Genomic DNA, 18,678 nt, shown 5'->3' on the forward strand with positions numbered 1-18,678 from the left:
CACTGGGCTATTTTCCCTGTCGGGGCCCCTGGGCTTCATCCTGCTTTTCCACTTAGGGTTGTAGCTTAGCAAGTGATAATGATAATAATAATAGCTATGGTAATCAGCTCTTCTAGGAGAATACTACAAAATCAAACCTTTGTTCTCTTGCTTTAGGTAGTACCATAGCCTCTGTACCATGGCCTTCCACTGTCTTGGATTAGAGTTCTCTTGCTTGAGGGTACACTCCGGCACGTAGCTGTTTATCTTATTTCTCTTCCTCCTGACTTTTTGAAGTTTTTATAGTTTATATATGAAAGATATAATCTAATGTTGTTACTGTTCTTAGTATATTTTATTTTTATATGTTTTTTTTTACTTCTCTTGTAGTTTTTATTTCCTTGTTTCCTTTCCTCACTTAGCTATTTTACCCTATTGGAGTACTTAGGCTTATAGCATCTTGCTTTTCCAATTAGGATTGTAGCTTAGGTTGTAATAATAATAATAATAATAATAATAATAATAATAATAATAATAATAATAATAGCGTTAGCTGACCTATTTCAATGGGTAGCTGATAGATAATTAAACAATTTGATTTGTCTGATAAGAGCTTTAAGAGACGATAAACTTATTTTTTTTACAGGATACTATATGTGTTAGCATATTGAAGATATGTTAATTAAACGGTTAGCTGATAGACATTTGAGAGATGCAAGTGAAATGGAAGAATATTTGCCAGCTTGTAAAATTGTAACACTTAAAATTTAAAAATAATTCCGCAATCTTTATTATCTCATGTCTATGCCGGTTTCACATTCCCCTCAAATTTTCCTTCTCACGGCTCTCGCCCAAGAATTGAGGGTTACATAACTTAGAAAAAATATCTTACACCTCAGGTGTTTGTAAACTGAATAAATTACGAAATACAAAGATAGTTAATATAAAGTACAGACCGGATGTCAACAAGTAGAGAACCAGCGGCCATGTTTTTAAGAGCAATGTTTGTGTGTTTATTTTTGGACGGGTGTGAGAAAGACGCCCTCTCCCATTAGTCCGTATGTGATATCGGTTTTATTTTAAAAAGTGGCGATTTCTCAGTATTATGTGATACGTTATCGAGGAGTATGGAAAGCACAGAATTAATCAGAGGGGATAGTTCCCAAAAACTTATTGTTGGGTAGGTGGTGGGGAGCCCACTTCGCTGTGCAGCTTTTTTTCGCTTCGCTCAGGTACTGATTCACCACTATAATAAGATGTAGGAAGGCTGCCCTTTATTTTGCCCTACTATTCTTATTATTTGCATTTAACCAATGTAGAATTGCTAGTATTGTATACTAAGACTAATTTGGAATTTATTCGAGAGAGTTCACTGCGATAATTTAACTGATTTATTGTTTAATATTTTACATTTAAGTGTACTTTCGTGTTGCATTTATTTTGCTGATCTATCTTTATTTTGTCCTACTATTCCTATTATTTGCATTTAACTCCGCTGTCTTAACCAATGTAAATTGTTAATATTTAATACGAAGACTAACTTGGAATATATTTGAAAGTCGGCACAACGATAATTTAACTGCTTTGTTTAATATTTCCTAATATTTTGCATTTAAGTGTACTTTCGTATTGCATTTAATTTGCTAATCTATTAGTTTAAGATTAACATTAAAATTAAGTAGTTAAAGACCCAGAGTAATTTGATGTCCTTGAACCCTAAGTTTGGCCAAATTCTTTATAGATCTTTTACCAACCCTGCTTTCAATTATCCTAGTGTTATGCTGTATGCTGGATGAGATCATGATCTTGTATTGTCATTTTATATAAAGAATATGAATTTGGTTCAATCATATGCATAGTCAACAGGATTTCTCATACTACCTAACCTAAGGTGCCGTAAAGGATTGTATGTATAACAAAGGAACTCCCTTATTTTCTACATTGTTCAACTGTTTAAACTGCTCGCTTGTTTTAGGTACACTCGGGCTGACTATTCTATCTAATTTCACTTCCTCTTGTTTTGTTAAAGTTTTTATAGTTTATATAACAAATATTTATTTTAATGGTACTGTTCTTTAATTATTTTATTTTTCCTTGTTTCCTTTCCTCCCTGGGCTGTTTTCTCTGTTGGGGCCCCTGAGCATTTAGCATCCTGCTTTTCCAACTAGGGTTGTAGCTTGGCAAATAATAATAATAATAATAATAATACATACAATCACATACATTCAGTTATAACAACTCTGATTTTCCTTCAGTGATACTTCAAGTGAATGTATTACTAATGCTATTTTATTGTACTGAAAAAAAAAACAATAATAAAAAGATATCTACAATCTCAAATTTCCATGAGCTTAATACTAAATTTTACATGTTACCTTAAAGAAATCTGGACGCCTTATATTGAAACAAAAATAAATGTTTTTAACATAGCAAAATAGTTTTTCCTTCAATTTAAGAATTTCAATTGAAGTGATAAATATTACTCCATATATTTAAATGTATTATATTTATATATTTACTATTGTATGCAACCTGTCAAAAATGAAGGCTAAATATTTAAATATACACAAACACACACACCCTCTCTCACCATGGTATGACTACTCCCTCTCCCACCTACCCGAGGGAGAGCTGAGGGTGACTGATGCTGCCCTGGTCGGATCTGGCTAGCTTGGCCATGGATTGAGTTCATGATCGCATCTTTGGATTTGAGAACTCTCGCTTCTAGTTAGTCAAACAAGTTCTTGCTCCTTCCACTCTCTCGAGAGAAAAGTTCTTTGCAAAGTACCTGCATCAGAGCCTTGTCAGGGTGACTGACCTTGGAGAGTCATGAGATAAAGGGCACGGCCTGATAGACCTCTGAGTCGGAGACGACGACGGTGGAGGTGAAGAATACTGCTTCACAGGATTTCCTGCTCCATAGGTGTGGGATTAGGTGTAAGGAAGGTCTCCAACCTTTCCTAGACTCTGATGAGGACTGGTTGCAACTTCTTCCTGGAAAGAGCCGGTGTATGCACAGCCCTTTTGAGCCCGCCCCCCCCCCCCCCAAACCTTCGAGGCAGTAGAAGTGGTAGAAGGGAAGGAAAGAGAGACTGTACAGTATGTTGTTATTATTATTATTATTTTTATTATTATTATTATTACTAGTCAATCTACAACCTTAGATGGAAAAACATGATGTTATAGGCCAGGGGCTCCAAGAGGGAAAATACTCCAATGAGGAAAGAAAATAAGGAAATGGATAGAATAGTGTGCCTGAGTGTACCCTTAAGCAAGGGAGCTTAGAAGAGAACTCTAACCCAGGACAGTTGTAGACTATGGTACAGATGCTATGGCACTACCCAAGACTAGAGAACAATGGTTTGATTTTGGAGTGGCCTTCTCCTAAATCTGCTGATCATAGTAGAAGAGATTCTTCTACCCTTACCAAGTGGAAAGTAGCCAATGAATAATTACAGTGCATTAGTTAAGAAGAACTTTTTGATTATCTTAATGTAAGGTTTATGAGGAAAGAGGAGAATGTGTAAAGAATAGGCCAAATTATTCAGTGTATGTGTAGGCAAAAGAAAAATGAGCTGCAACCAGAGAGGGATCCAATGTTTTGTACTATTTGGCCAGTCAAAGGATCCAGTAACTCTCTAGCTGGTGAGAGTTAGTACAGTAGTTGCTTGTCATGTATTTGGGCAACCTTGGAGAAATAGGGACGAGCCTTGGGTAGTGGGAGTCCTTCAAGATGGTTACTTACTATCCTCTTCAGCCTTTCTGCACCCCCTTACTCACTTTCTGGTTGAATTCTCATTTATTCATCCTATATCACTGAGAACCCTGGCCTTTTGGGCAGGTAGGAGAGATGTTTGAGAAGAATGTGCTCTAAGTTGTTTGATGTGAGTCTCCGGGCTTCTCCAGTCGATTCCGGTAGAGGAATCAATTGGGAGCTGAAGGCCTCTACAAACGAAGTCTGATGCCCATGGCATGTGCCCAGGAAGACATCAGAGTAGAGGCGAGTGAAGACTTGTGGTTCTCTAGACAGGGCAAAGTAGAGGACTCAAAACTGGAATCTCATCTCTCATAGAAAAAACCTAAGAGTATGCAACCTTCAGGTCTATGGATAACAAAAAGTAATTTCTTCTGATTGTCGGAAGGACTGAGCTACGTTTCTTCATCTTGAACTGCGTCTGGGAGATAAACAAGTTAAAGTGAGGCAAGTCTATGAGTGGTCTCCACCCTCCCGTCAATTTTTCCACCAGGAACAAGTTACTGTTGAAGCCCGGAGATCCATCCTAAACTTCATCAATGGCATTTTTCTTCAGCATTGCCCGAACCTCGTCTTGTAGAAGGTCCTATGGAGATCCCTTTGAATACAATGAGGGGATCATCAGAGTCCGAATCAAAGGAGGGTGACATGTCATGAATGAGATGTGATACCCAGAATGAAGGACCTCTACATCCCAGGGTTTTCCCCCCATTAAACTGCTAACTTGTCTACTGATTTGCCAGGCATCCCGCCACAGGTGGTAGAATGAGGGGGCTGTCTTTCCTATCACTAGCCTCTCCTTCTTCGACCTTGTTTGGTGTAGTGTCCCTGATGCCGAAAGGAATGCGTTGAGTCCTGTGTCTGGTAGTGAGGATAGTCTGCTTTTGGAAGCAGTCTCCGCAGTAGAGGCTACTGTTTTGGAGAAGAAGCTCTTTGTTTCACAGGTGGTTGTTTTGACTGTTAAGAGGAGGCTGCTCTCCTAAAGAAAGTAGCTTGGCGTGGTTTCTCCCACTTCTTAACTACCTCTGCAACTTCTATAGGCGGGAACAAGGTCAATTCTGTATCATTGGGGTGTTCTGTAATACCAATGAGTCTCTGGAAGCTATCTGGCACATGAAAACCATTTCTTCTCTTCAGAATGTAGTTGCCCAGTGAAAAGCAAATTGGTGAAACAAGAACTCCCGTGTCTTTGCCTGTTGACTGTACAAGGTCTTTGTAGACTCTCTGACATGGAAAAATAAGAAACAGTTCTCAATCAATGATCCAGCCAAGGGCACGCTTGCAATGATCATTTGAAGGCTGTTTCAAAGTTAAGAATCTCAGTTGTTGAATGATGAGACAGTTTTTCACTGTTTAGAGAGCACTGGTAGGACAAGCTTCGACGACCTCACCACCTTGAGGGAGTCTTTCAGAGCAGAAACTTGCTGCTTGATCTTTCGGATCATATCTTCCGCCTGATGGCATCAGGGCAGCTCTAACCTCAATCTGGAACTGAGGTTCCGTAACAAATCCCTGAATAGACGTCTTCCTCCCTATGTATGGTGCTGGGTGCCTTCACCAAATTTATTTAATCTCTTGATAATCCACAGGACTCTAAGAAAGGATGACTCTTTACCTGGTTCTGCTGTTAGAACTTCCGATGGCGCTACCCCGGAATTTTTAGAGGACTCCCCTCCTGCAGCAGGTGCTGAAGGGTGCTCAATCATAACTGCCTCATCATCAAGGCCTAGCCTAGCCCTTTTACTTGGCGGAGGAGCAGCAGCATCCTCATGTTTGATGACTGGATGATGGTTCTTGAATATCTTTTGGTTGTCTTCCCAAGTCAGATCCAGGGAAAGGAGAAATGGACAGTGACAAAATCTGACCATGCCAAGACAATTCTGCTGGAGTGGAAGGGTTAGGGTAATGACCAGTAGATGTAAGTGGAGGCTTAACATACTCCTCCTCTGAAGAAGGCTCAAGGTCAATCTGGACCAGATGGTACTCCCGAAAACACTCGGGCTTAGACACAGTTGTAACATGAGGATCTGGTAAATGCCCTTTAAGCACTGATGTAATCTAGGAGTACAAGGTCCCATGCACTGAGTCCCTCTCCAAGGACAATTCTGAGAGACCACCCTAGGGAATGTAGGGAAAGGTTCATGACTCCTCCTTTTGGGATGCTGTTTTGGAACCACCGCTGCCTTTGCAGGAACTGGTACGGTACTGGGTCTCTTAGGAATTGATCTAGGAGGTTGAATCCTGCACTTAACTTGCAGCACCTTATCCTCTGCCAATAGGATAAGTGGAGACGTATTAGGTACCTTAGGAGGTAATGCGTAATGCACTCTTGCAGGACAAGCTTATACATGGTGAGAGTGTGAAAGTAGGGGGCACACTGTAGGAGGGTCCATGGGGTGCTCCCTTTAACTGTGGATATACTGTAGGACACACTGCTGACTTGTGATATGATGGACACATCACTGGTATGCAGGATGATGGCTTGCCACACTTATCATACTGGCGCTCCGGTCTTGGGGTGAAGTCATGTGAATGAACGCAGTGACTATTCCTCCCCTGATGCACTACACGTGGAGGCTTTAGAGAAGATTTCGTCGACCTAATTTGATCAGCCAGAAGTTGTGGCCCATAATGCATAAGTGGAAAGCCAGACTTCATAGCATGAAAGGGAGAAGAATAGGATGTCAAGAAAGGCGATGAAATTGTGTTAGGGGAGGTTAGCGATGGAACGCAATTGAGTGTAGACTGACGTTCTGGGGTGCTCTCTTACATACATTCAAGAGAATGCTCTGGAAAAAGCTCAATAAATCTCAAAGGCAAACCTAGGTTGTATAACTTGAAAACTTACTTTGAGATCCCAGGTCAGAGACAAATAACAGGTTGTGAGAGTCCCGAGAGTTGAAGAGGGGCAATATTGATGGCGCATGTTACTTTTCAGCCGGCGTATGGCGAGCATCCGTTGAAACATGCTCAGCGACTGGAGACAAAGAAGTAGTAAGAAGATCAGCCTCCAACATAGCATCTTCTACCTCAGAATGAAGGACAGAAGAATCCATGTCTTCAGGATAAACCTGGAGAATCACATGATGGCCATCCTTCGTCGGCTGGCCTGGAAGCAAATTGATGATGATTCTCAGACAGAGGACTTAAAGGAGTTAAAAGAGAATATGTAGACTACTACTTCTTCGACCCCGAAGTAGACGAAGGAGAATGATCCCATTTAGATTTTATTTCTTTTACGGCCATGAAATTTTTCCCATTGGGTGGATGACCACTCCATAGAAACCATACAAGGGAAATCGGAGGGGTATTGATGTCCCCTGCACGATGGACATGGTGGATGAGGATCCACTTCCACACGATTCATGAAAGCCCCACTCTGATGTCTTTTCACACCTTGACAAATTTGCTTTGCACTCATTCTGAAAGATGAGAGGAAAACAATTGTAAACAAAGGAATTGAAACTGGAAAGCCCAACTACGAATGTTTGTGCGCTACCACGGCTGGAGTTAGAGTGAGGCTTGGAGTCAAACCACAGCCTGTCGACCTGTGTACCCATATTAATTGATGAACGTGTGTTTATGAAAACAAAGTCCTTTTAACAGCTGCGAAACTTACAAAATAACAAATAACTTGGAAAAAAGTCTTTAAAATCACAAACATGCTTTATGAAAATTAATCACAGTTTGTATGCCCTGTAGAAGATGGATTTCTTTTATGTAAATTGTATTTGGTAATCAATTAATTCTTTTTGAAGTAATGTAAGTGTATTAAGTAACAAAATTTCTTTGTGAAAGCAAATATCACTAACCAAAAACTGCATCGATAACATTTCTGCAACAAAAGACTTATCAAAATAATAGATACTGAAGTTTTTTTTCCTTTAGAACTAACTAAAACATCTTCACATATGGTCTGAAAGCAAATTTTTTCTTATTCAAGAATACAGTAGAGCAAATTATGCATATAAAGCATGTTCAGAAATATTTATCACATCACAAAGTTCATTTAAATGGGATACCTTCCAAAATTGTTGTACTGTACTGTATTACCCTTTCAAATTATTCAAATTTTCTAAGATTTCCCTCAAGTATGCTGTACTTGGTTTAATGAAATGATCAATTTATCATAGCATAGAAAAAAAAATTTTCCCTTTCTAATTTGCATCTATCTCGGATACCATTAACATTTCCAAAAATTTCTTATTCCACAGAAAGTAAAAGAATGACACAAATGTACTTTAAATATGGTACTGAATTGTAAATTAGGGAAACCACATTTTTAAAGTTTTGGATGTCATGATTAAAATGATCAAATATTTGAATATAAAAATACCTTATGAAAGCTTACTACAATTATGTTTTAAGAAGGGCTTTGTTTCTTGAATGCTTTTAGGTAAAAGACATTAATGTAGAATTAATTTATGCCTTTACATTTCACAGAAATTTGTAAAATTTTAACACAAGCTGTTAAGTATGAGTAGTATATTTAATTGAACACATTATTCTTAAATGCTAGTCCATATTTGTTACTGGTTGTATAATAAGGGTGACATAAGGTTAAAATTTCCCATTATAAGTTATTCTTAGTTTCCCCAAATGTTTATACCTATCATGTTTAAATTACCGTATGTCTCCATTAGCATTGTGTATATTTGTAGCTATAGCATACTTTTAAGTACTGTACAGCAATTCTTTTGTTATGAAAATTTTCTTTCAGCAATATAGCCACTCATTATTTATGTAGGCTTTTTTTTTTCATGTCCTTTATAACTTTGTAGGATCTGCTTATGGACAGGGAGTGGACATATCGTCCTCCCTTGTTAGTGGGAGAGCGGGTTGTGTGGCTTGGGGGATCTGCAGGATTAGGAGAGTCAGAACCTTGTGAATACGGACCTCACCATGGTTTTGTCCGATGGATTGGCAGAGTGCCTGATATGGGCCTTAGCTGGACGGTCGGTGTAGATTTTGTAAGTCCAACTTGATGTTTAATCTGTTTAACCAGTCTCTGATATCATTTGCTTCCAGAATAAAGAATGATTTACCAGTGGAATTTCACTCATTTACTCTGATGGCCAGGCTTTTCTACAGTCAGCTTCATATATGATCTACAGTATAGGATTTTATTATTGATTTTCCAACTGCAAAAATAATAATTATAATTTAGTGTATATAAACAAGTAGCTTCTTCCATTATAAAAGAAGTAGAAAGCTTTTAGTGGCAAAGAAATTCATTACCATTCCTCTTATATTTTTGACCTTTTTAATATAAAAATTGATTTTGAGTTATACCTGTAGAGACTGCTTCTTATTTTGTGTTGCTGTATATTTAATACCTGTAAAGTTTGATTTGTTCCTACTTGAGTACAAACCTTCGTCATTTAATAGGAGTATGGTATAAGCGTAGTTGGAAATCATGTTATACAGTAATTTATTATGTGATGCCAGTAGTTACTGGAAGAGGGCGGGGAAGCTCTTCCCAACAGCACATTGAGTAGCCTATTTTCTTTCAGCCATCGGATGGTACAAACGTACTTCCATCCACTCCAACTGGATGTTTTAATCTACTGCTTTTCTCTCATATACTTTTGTTGGCAGAGCTTTGTGTATGAGGGATATTAAGGAAGAGAGGTTTAGCTGTGTCTCCATAACTGTAACTGGCGACGTGTGTCTGTGCATCCTGCCAATATTTTTGATTGCTCTTTATTCAATCTACTCTTATCGCAAGCACAAACCCCCTAACAAGCAGGTGCATTCTTGATATGTATACAAGGTAGAGCTCTTTGCAAGGTTGACCTCTTGTTTTCTCGATTGGGAAAAAAGGCCCCTCACCAACCTCAGTACAGGAAGTTGGATACCTAGTATAGTGAGAGGTTATGTACTGAAAATTCTTATTCTTATTATTTCCCCGAGAGTTTTTATTTTCCCAAGAATTGTTGTTTCCCCGTGAATCCTTATTTCCCCGAGAATTTTTATTTCCATGACAGTTCCTATTTCTCCAAGAACTTGTTTGTTCCATGATCTGTTGGATCGAACGTGGATGCAAGTGAACTTCAATACCAAACAACTATTCTCTACAAGTCAGTCATAGAAGTAACTCCTTTCTCCTCCTTACGTAGGGAAAGATGGGTAGAATGTTGGATACCTTACGCCTATTTAGCCATTCACCTTTCCATTATATCCTTCTGAGGATGTAGGTTCTTCCTTGGCCTTCTGTCTATAGACAGAAACTTAGCCTAAACCATGAGAATTTATTTTCAAGTGGTGGGGATTGGTAGAAATCAACACACCCACACCTCTTATCAGGTTTAAGTGCATTGACATCCAGGGATTTTAGACCAGCTGTATGGATATAGGGGCCTCCTCCCCCGTACGGATGAGTCTCCTATTGAAGGACGAGTGTTTGTGTTCGTTTAAAAACAAATCAAAAATTTTAAAAGTAATATGTATTTTTCCCAACTATACAAACTAGAGTCCTGTAAAGTTTCACTTTCTGCCTCGGCCACCCCGTAAGCCCTAGGTAAAGGTCTAAGTGGCTTCTCACTGTACTAGTTGGTGGGCTGGGCTTTTCGTCACTTGCCAGTAACTACTAACACTTCGTTATAAATTTTGTCCGCCAAGTTTCTGCCAAGCTGAAAATATATTTCTATAATAGGACTCAGATTTTTATAGTTAGGAAAAAAACAAGTTACAGTGCTTTTCAAATTTGTTAGTTTTTCTAACTCTACAGACCTGAGGCGCTTATATCTCACTTCCTAACTCAGCCACCCAGCAAGTCTTAAGTGAAGGTCAAAGTGCTTGCTTAGTGTGCTAGTGAAATGGTGGGGCTTCCACTCCACCCACCAGTTACTACCAACAACTCGTTATAAATTATAACAGCTGATTTCCAGCTACTCTGGTAACGTACACTACTTCTATCAAAGGATTTAGATTTGTATACTGTATTTAGAAAAAAATGCAAAACATTTGAACTAACTTTGCTATGTGCTTCAAATTTTTATTTACAGTAGTTTTGTAATAACCACTGGGAGCTGAAATACACCCACATTATTTGTACAGTATTTCAACATTATACTTGATGTACATGATTTAAGTTTTCTAGAATAGGTTGGTGTTGTGGCACATGCTATGGTGCAGCTTCAGGAGTTTTGCCAAAATTTCAAGTACTGTACAGTAGAGATGCTGATGTGAGTGAGAGCTTATTCATTCTCAAGAACACAACAATTTTAAATATTAAACTTAGCCGGTGAATATATAATAGCTGACGTCTCCGACGGCTCGACAGATTCCCAAAAACTCGCGAGTGATCGCCGTGAAGGTTGCGGGTGTGACCACCAGCGCCGACTATCGGCCAGATACCGCATATACTTGTAAACATCTCCAGTTCTTCTTTGTCGGTCTTGTCGACAAGTTGGTTCCACTCGCTTTATGACCTCGAGTTTTCTACCGAATTGGTGAAGTACTTGGTTTTGGTTTTATTGCTTTTGCCGTGTTGGATTATTCAATACTATCTTCAAAAGAAATGCTTTTGAAAGGAGAGGAAAAGTGTTTTGCCCTTGCTTTTTTTTTTTTTCATCTCTGGTTTTTCCATAGAGTAAAGATGGCCGACCTTTCCCTCAGTGTACGGAAGTGTGTTTAAGGCTTTTAGTAATTATTTTATCACGTTATAAATTGTTGATATTTATAGATTTTCCTCTATATATTTTATATCTCACCCGCCTTTATTAGGCCTCTTCGATTAGCTTTCCATTTATACTAAACATCAAGATAAATTTTATGTTTTGTTTATATGCGGCCTTTACCTATTCCTTGTAGGCGGTCCTAACTTGGAAAACGAAGTTAAACAACGTTGAGCCCATTCAACTTTTATTTGTTAAGTTTAAATCAATTGCTCTGTAAGAGTTATGAAATGAATATTTTTTTTGAAAATATTTTAAGAAATATATTCTTTGAATAGTCTTCGTGCTGTTTTTTCAAAGATGAACTAACGTTTGGTTTATTTATGCTACGCAGTTTGCGCTCTATCGTTACGATAGAGAAAGAGAGAATCACGGTTTCACTTTGCAGAAAGAGTAAATCGATTTTGACGTTTTGTTCTTTCTTCTTTCAAACTGAAGTGTTTTAGATACTAAATTAAAGGAACTTGTTAATTTTCAATTTCTTAGTTCTTTCAGTTTTTTCCTTTGGTCAAATAACCTGTTTATTGACGAAGGGTGAGTGGTCCTTTCTCTTGTGTGTGACAAGAGAGAGAGAGAGAGAGACGGAGAGAGAGAGAGAAAGAGAGAACGATCCGATCTTTATTCTCGTCCCAAGTCTCTGTACAAGGAGTTTGGGAGCGAGTAACGTTGTTCTCGATTCAGTTTTTTTACTCTCGTCCCAAGTCTCTGTACGGGGAGAGAGGATAAAACGTTTTAGTTTTTATTCTCGTCCCAAGGCACTGTACGGTGAGAGATTGAAAACGTAGTCCTTAGTGTACTAGTGTTTAGTCTCCTCCCCAGTCACTGATCCTTTTTAACTTTATATATTTCCGTTTTATTCGATATATATGTTTATTGATTTTTGCATGTGTGTTTCATTTTGTACTAATGTGCTTACATTATACGACTCATTTCGCAATTCTAACCTTTTGATGTAAGGGAGAATTGCGTGCTTCAGGTAGAAATCAGTTTTATTTCATGCCTAATGTGAAATTATTGAAAAATACGATATCAGTGAAGTAAGTGCAAAAAAAAACATGTTCTGTGTTGCGGAGGGTTCGTTTGTTCGTGCTTGTCGCTCCCCTAGTCCGAGACCTCTTTCAGGCTCCCCTGCACCAGGGAGAAGTAATGTCGTAGGACTTAAGGGGACGAGAGGCTTTAACCAACGTACAGACGTTCCCTCTTTGGTATCGGACGTTTCTCGTCAAGATCGCCCTTACCATAAGACGGGTGAGACTGTGTTCTCCTCGTCATCCGAAGACTTTTCGCAAAAGAAACCTTGGCGCAAGGTTTCTAGACCCTTGAAGCGAAAGTCAGTCCCTTCAGGACAGGTCCAGCGTCCTGGCTGTAGCCATTGGGACAGCTCTGACCCTTTTGCAGTCGTTGGAAGACTGTTCGCCTATTAAACGCAAGCGTAACACGGGGTCCGAGGGTCGCGGTAAAGGCAATGTTTTGCCAACACAGACGTTACCGTCGTCTCGGCCCGTTCCGACTCCCGTTGATCCTAAATGGGTTGTCCTGCAGGACATGCAGACTAAGCTTGCCTCCCTTATGGAGAAGTATGACGTTGAGCAGGTTCACGATGAACCTTCGCTTTCGAGTCGCCGTTACGCTAAACGAGACTCTGGCCGTCAGCCGCCCAAACGAGCATTTACTCGTCCGTTTGACGTTAGTGCTGACTATTCTTGTACTTTGAAACGTGATGTCAGTAGTTTTTCACGTCAGTCACGTGACATGGATCCTCCCTCGCTGCAGTCTCATGTTGACTTTCAGCCGCTGCCGCAGTCTCGTGTTGACGTTCAGCCGCTGCTGCAGTCTCGTGTTGACGTTTAGCCGCTGCCGCCGCAGCCCCGACCTGACGTTCGCCGACCGGCTCAGTTGCCTCGACTTGACTTTGAGCATCAATCACCGCAGTCGAAAGTTGTTTTGCCTGCTCAGTCTATGCAGTCAAGGCAGTTCCGACGTGACGTCGAGCGTCAATCAACTTCAGTTGTTGTTGTTGGTCAGTCACAAGGATTTCAGTCCTTTCAGCAGCGGCGTGACGTCGCTTCCTCTACTGCTACTGCTGCTCCTTTGCTTGTTGACATTGCCTGTCAAGCGTTGCCGCCGCGGCAGGTCTCTCCTTTTCATGAGACTCGACAATTGTCGGACGAGGTTCCTTCAGATGAGGAAGTTACTGATCCTCCTCATACTGATATTCCTTTGGGGACTTTGTCAGACGGAGAGGAGCCTAAAGCTGCTCAGCCCTCTATGGACTTTTAAAAAATCATGCTGATTTTTAAGGATCTTTTTCCGGACCATTTTGTAACTGCTGCTCCTTGTTCGCCTCCGTCAGAGTTTACGCTAGGCCTAGCTACTTTGAAGCCGTCATTTTCTAAGCTAGTGCTCTCTCGCTCTTCTAAGAGAGCTTTACGTTTGCTAGGCAACTGGTTGATCACCAGGAGGAGTTTGGGGAAGACTGCCTTTGCTTTCCCTCCTTTTAAACTGGCTTCTAGAGTGAGCGTCTGGTATGACACGGGAGAAGTTCTCGTCTTAGGAGTTCCTGCCTCTGCTCAGGGAGACTTCTCAAGCCTCGTAGACTCTCCCCGTCGCCTGGCCATGAGACGCTCCAAGATTTTATGGTCGGCTTCAGAGCTAGATCATCTCCTGTTAGGAGTTTATTCGAGCGTTTGAAGTTTTTATTTGTTGGATTGGTCCCTGGGAGCCTTAAGTAAGAAGGTCTCTCCAGCTGTCAATGTATTGCTGTACAATTATGTCATGCATGAACAAGGCTATCAGGGATGGCTCCAATGATCTGACAGCTACGTTCACTGCAGGAACAAGGCTATCAGGGATGGCTCCAATGATCTGGCAGCCACGTTCACTGCAGGAGTACTTAAGATGTAAGTGCGCTCAATGTGTTCGTTGTCAAGACAAACTTCACGATGAAGACTACCAAATCTGTCTTGGCAGCAGTAAGGGAAGGCGACTGGATGGTCTCTCTCGACCTTCAGGATGCATACTTCCACATCCCGATTCATCCAAACTTTCAACATCATCTGAGGTTTGTGGACGGGAAAGTAATGTACCAATGTCGAGTGCTGTACTTCGGCCTCATTCCTGCTCCTCTTGTTTTTACAAGGCCCTTGAAAATGTAGCAAGCTTTCTACATTTTTTGAGGATTCAGAGCCTCCCTTTATTTTGACGACTGGCTAATCAGGGCGTCGTCATTATATCGCTGTCTGGAGAGCCTCTAATGGACATTAGACCTAACCAAGGAGCTAGGTCTCATAGTGAACGTAGAGAAGTCGTAACTTACAGTACCCCATCCCAGACTATTCTTTATTTGGGAATGGAGATACAGTGTCTGATTTTTCGGGCCTTTTCATCTCCCACAAGAATGGAACAAGCTCTGTTAAAAGTCCTTCACTTGCAAGAGAAAAACAGTTGCTCTGTAAGAGTTTGAACTAGCCTCGTGGAAACTCTTTCATCGCTGGAGTAGTTTATCTCTCTGGGGAGACTCAACCTATGCCCTCTCCAATTTCACCTAAACCATTGGAACAAGGAGAAGGGCTTAGAGAGTATCTCTTTCCCAATCTCCAACTCAGTCTAGACATGTCTGACTTGGTGGGACAGCAACATCAGACTTCGAGAAGGTCTTTCTCTTGCGATCAAGAACCCAAACCATGTGTTGTATTCAGATGCATCGGATTTGGGTTAGGGAGCTCCACTGGACAGTCTGGAATGCTCGGGTCTTTGTTCCACGGATCAGAAGGAACTCCATTTAAGGCAAGTAACATCTCTCCTTTGGCGAGATTTGTGCAAGGAAAAATGAATGTCTTGGCGGACGGCCTCAGCAGAAGAGGACAAGTCATCTCCATGGAGTGGACGTTGCATAAGACTGTGTGCGAGAAGCTATGGATGACATGGGGTCAACCCACCATAGATCTTTTTGCGACTTCACTGACAAAGAGGCTCTCGACTTACTGCTTTCCAGTTCCAGATCCAGAGGCAGCCCACATAGACGCTTTCCTGCTGGACTGGTCTCACCTGGACGTTTATGCCTTTCCACCTTTCAAGATCCTAAACAAGGTGCTGCAGAAGTTCACCTCTCACGAAGGGACCAGGTTGATATTGGTTGCTCCACTCTGGCCCGCGAGAGAGTGGTTCACAGAGGTACTTCTATGGCTGGTAGACGTTCCAAGAAGTCTGCCGTTACGGATGGATCTCTTGCGACAGCTTCACGTAAAGAGATTTTATCAAAGCCTCCCCACGCTTCGTCTATCTGCCTTCAGACTATCGAAAGACTCTCTTGAGCTCGAGGATTTTCGAAGGAGGCAGCTAGAGCGATCGCGAGGGCTAGAAGATCCTCTACCATCAGGACCTATCAGTCGAAATGGGAGGTATTTAGAGACTGGTGCAAGTCCTCCTCTATTTCCGCTTCCAAGTGCCTCTGTAGCGCAGATTGCGAATTTTCTGCCTTATCTGAGAAACGGTCGCTCCCTCTCTGCATCCACCATTAAAGGCTACAGAAGCATGTTAGCTTCTGTTTTCAGGCATAAGGGTTTGGATTTTTCTAATAACAAAGATCTCCAAGACCTGCTTAAGTCTTTCGAGACTTCCAAGGAGCGTCTTATTTCGACTCCTGCTTGGAACTTGGACGTGGTCCTACAGTTCCTTATGTCAGACAGGTTTGAACCATTAAATTCAGCCTCCCTGAAGGATCTTACCCTCAAGACACTTTTTTTTGGTGAGCTTGGCTTCGGCTAAAAGGGTTAGTGAGATACATGCTTTTAGCAAGAACATCGGTTTCTCCGCTAATAAAGCAGTATGCGCTCTTCAACTTGGTTTTTTTTTTTTTTTTGGCCAAGAATGAACTTCCGTCTCGTCCTTGGCCTAAATCATTTGAAATCCCCAGTCTTTCTGAGATTGTGGGGAATGAAGTTGAAAGAGTGCTGTGCCCCGTTAGAGCTCTTAAATTTTGCTTATCCAGAACTAAACCGCGACTAGGTTGTTCAGAGGCTTTATGGTGCTCCGTTAAAAAGCCCTCTTTGCCTATGTCTGAGAATGCGTGGTCTTATTTTATTAGACTTTTGATTCGGGAGGCACACTCTCAATTAAGTGAGAAGGATCATAATTTACTTAAAGTCAAGGCTCATGAAGTAGCGTTTAAGCAAAATAGACCCATTAAAAGTATTATGGACGCGACCTTTTGGAGAGGCAAGTCGGTTTTCGCTTTATATTACTTGAAAGATGTCCAGACTCTTTATGAGGACTGCTACACACTGGAACCATTCGTAGCAGCGAGTGCAGTAGTGGGTGAAGGCTCTACCACTACATTCCCTTAATCCCAGTATCCTTTTAATCTACTCTTGAAATTTTTAATCTTATTTTGGGTTGTACGGGAGACTAAGAAGTCTTTCGCAATCTTTTTGGTTTGGCGGGTGATCAAAATATTGTTTCTTGAGAGCGCCCAGATTAAGGGTATTGATGAGGTCCTGTTATAGGGGTGTTCACCCTGGTTATAGCAGATCCTGGGAGTCTTTCAGCATCCTAAGAGGATCGCTTGGCTTCGTGAGGATAGCGGACTAATGAGGCAGAGTAATAATCAGAGTCTGCTTCCTTACCAGGTACCTATACTTAAGTCTGTTTTTTGAATAATTGTCAAAAACTCTTGAGCATATACGCCTTTATTGTATTAATACTGGTCTCTACCCACCACCATGGGCGTGAATCAGCTATTATATATTCACCGGCTAAGTTTAATATTTAAAAATGATATTTTGATTTTAAAATAAATTTTTGAATATACTTACCCGGTGAATATATAAATTAAAGGCCCTCCCTTCCTCCCCGATAGAGACCCAGCGGACTGAGAAGAACTGGAGATGTTTACAAGTATATGCGGTATCTGGCCGATAGTCGGCGCTGGTGGTCACACCCGCAACCTTCACGGCGATCGCTCGCGAGTTTTTGGGAATCTGTTGAGCCGTCGGAGACGTCAGCTATTATATGTTCACCGGGTAAGTATATTCAAAAATTTATTTTATAATCAAAATATCATTTTATGCTCCCAAGTAGTTACATTTGTTATCATAATAGCATTATTTGGTTGCAGAATTTAGAGTTGGAGGGTATAATGATATTTTAAAGGTGATAAATATTGTATTAATGTTTCCATTTAAGGTGCATTTACTTGCTTTTGTAGCTGGGAAGTACAGCGAAGTATTTAGTTGCATGTGTGTAAAATTTTACTCATCTTAGTGATTTTAGTAAACTTTTAAATTTCATCCTTATATTTAGGAATCTGAAATGACCGGTGGTTCTGATGGTGCTTGGAAAGGTAGACATATATTTACTTGTCAGCCAGGCCAAGGTCTGTTTTTACCCGTATCATCTCTCATTAAAGATGAGGATTTCTATGGCAGAAAGCAGCAGATCTCTTCCGTAACACAGAATCAAACTAAGTAAGTACTGTGCTTTATTTTCCTCATTATTTTGAATTATCTATTATTGTTTTATACTTAGAGAGATTGTCATATCAGGTGTAGTTATATGCTTTTATTAGATACTGTTTGTCTTTTGTTGAAAGGCCTATTTGCATATCTTTGCCTTAAACCTTTGGAAAATTTTCTTTTCAATATACTTAAATAAGTCATTCTTAAACAAAATGTTGTTATATTGTACAGAAAACCTTTAAAGATTTCTAGTTGAATGATTTGGATTTTGTGAAGATCTGAATATTTATCTTTCACTCATTATAGTACTGTACAGTATATCATATGATAGGCCATTGTGAAAATTTGGCAACTTTCAGGTCTTCAAAAGATTAGTATGGATTTTTAAATTTTACGGCACATCACTAAATATGTATAGTAAATTATGAACTTTTGTAGGACAGCTGTCTCTTCTTTGCCACCTTCTGCGCAAAGCATGGACAAAAAGCCCAAATCAAGTTTGGATATAAGCTTAGCTCCTGAACCACCTCCTCCAAAAGTAAGGTCTCCCTCTGCTCCGTCTTATGAGATTCATACAAGAAATTATCTGAAGGTAAGTAGACATGCAATCTTTATTGGTAGATAGACGTGTCATGTTTTCAATTTGAAGACTTAATACTTGTGATTTTATTAGGAATGTTTCCGTTTTATTTTGTTTTCAAGATTTATTCTTTATGGTACATATTGTATATTCCTTTGAGAATGTTAACCCTTTGAGCAGCAGTTCCTCACCAAATAATTTGACACTTAACCCTTTTACCCCCAATGGACG

The 18,678-nt window shown here is 40.2% G+C and overlaps 1 protein-coding gene across 6 annotated transcripts in view; it reads left to right on the forward strand.

Moving 5' to 3' along the window:
* Positions 1-824: 824 nt before the first annotated feature.
* Positions 825-18,678, forward strand: part of LOC137619669 (uro-adherence factor A-like) — a 73,484-nt gene continuing 55,630 nt past the window's right edge. For 3 of the 6 annotated variants that reach the window (XM_068349911.1, XM_068349913.1, XM_068349914.1), the window contains exons 1-4: positions 826-1,159; positions 8,515-8,703; positions 17,713-17,876; positions 18,306-18,459. In XM_068349911.1, coding sequence (XP_068206012.1) covers positions 8,524-8,703; positions 17,713-17,876; positions 18,306-18,459 — 498 coding nt within the window. In that variant the 5' untranslated portion in view covers positions 826-1,159; positions 8,515-8,523. Of the gene's footprint in view, positions 1,212-8,514; positions 8,704-17,712; positions 17,877-18,305; positions 18,460-18,678 lie in introns of those variants that run through there. The other 3 variants (XM_068349912.1, XM_068349915.1, XM_068349916.1) reach the window with 3 other exon arrangements.

This window comes from Palaemon carinicauda, chromosome 26 (assembly GCF_036898095.1).
Source record: "Palaemon carinicauda isolate YSFRI2023 chromosome 26, ASM3689809v2, whole genome shotgun sequence".
Classification (NCBI taxonomy): Eukaryota; Metazoa; Arthropoda; class Malacostraca; order Decapoda; family Palaemonidae; genus Palaemon; species Palaemon carinicauda.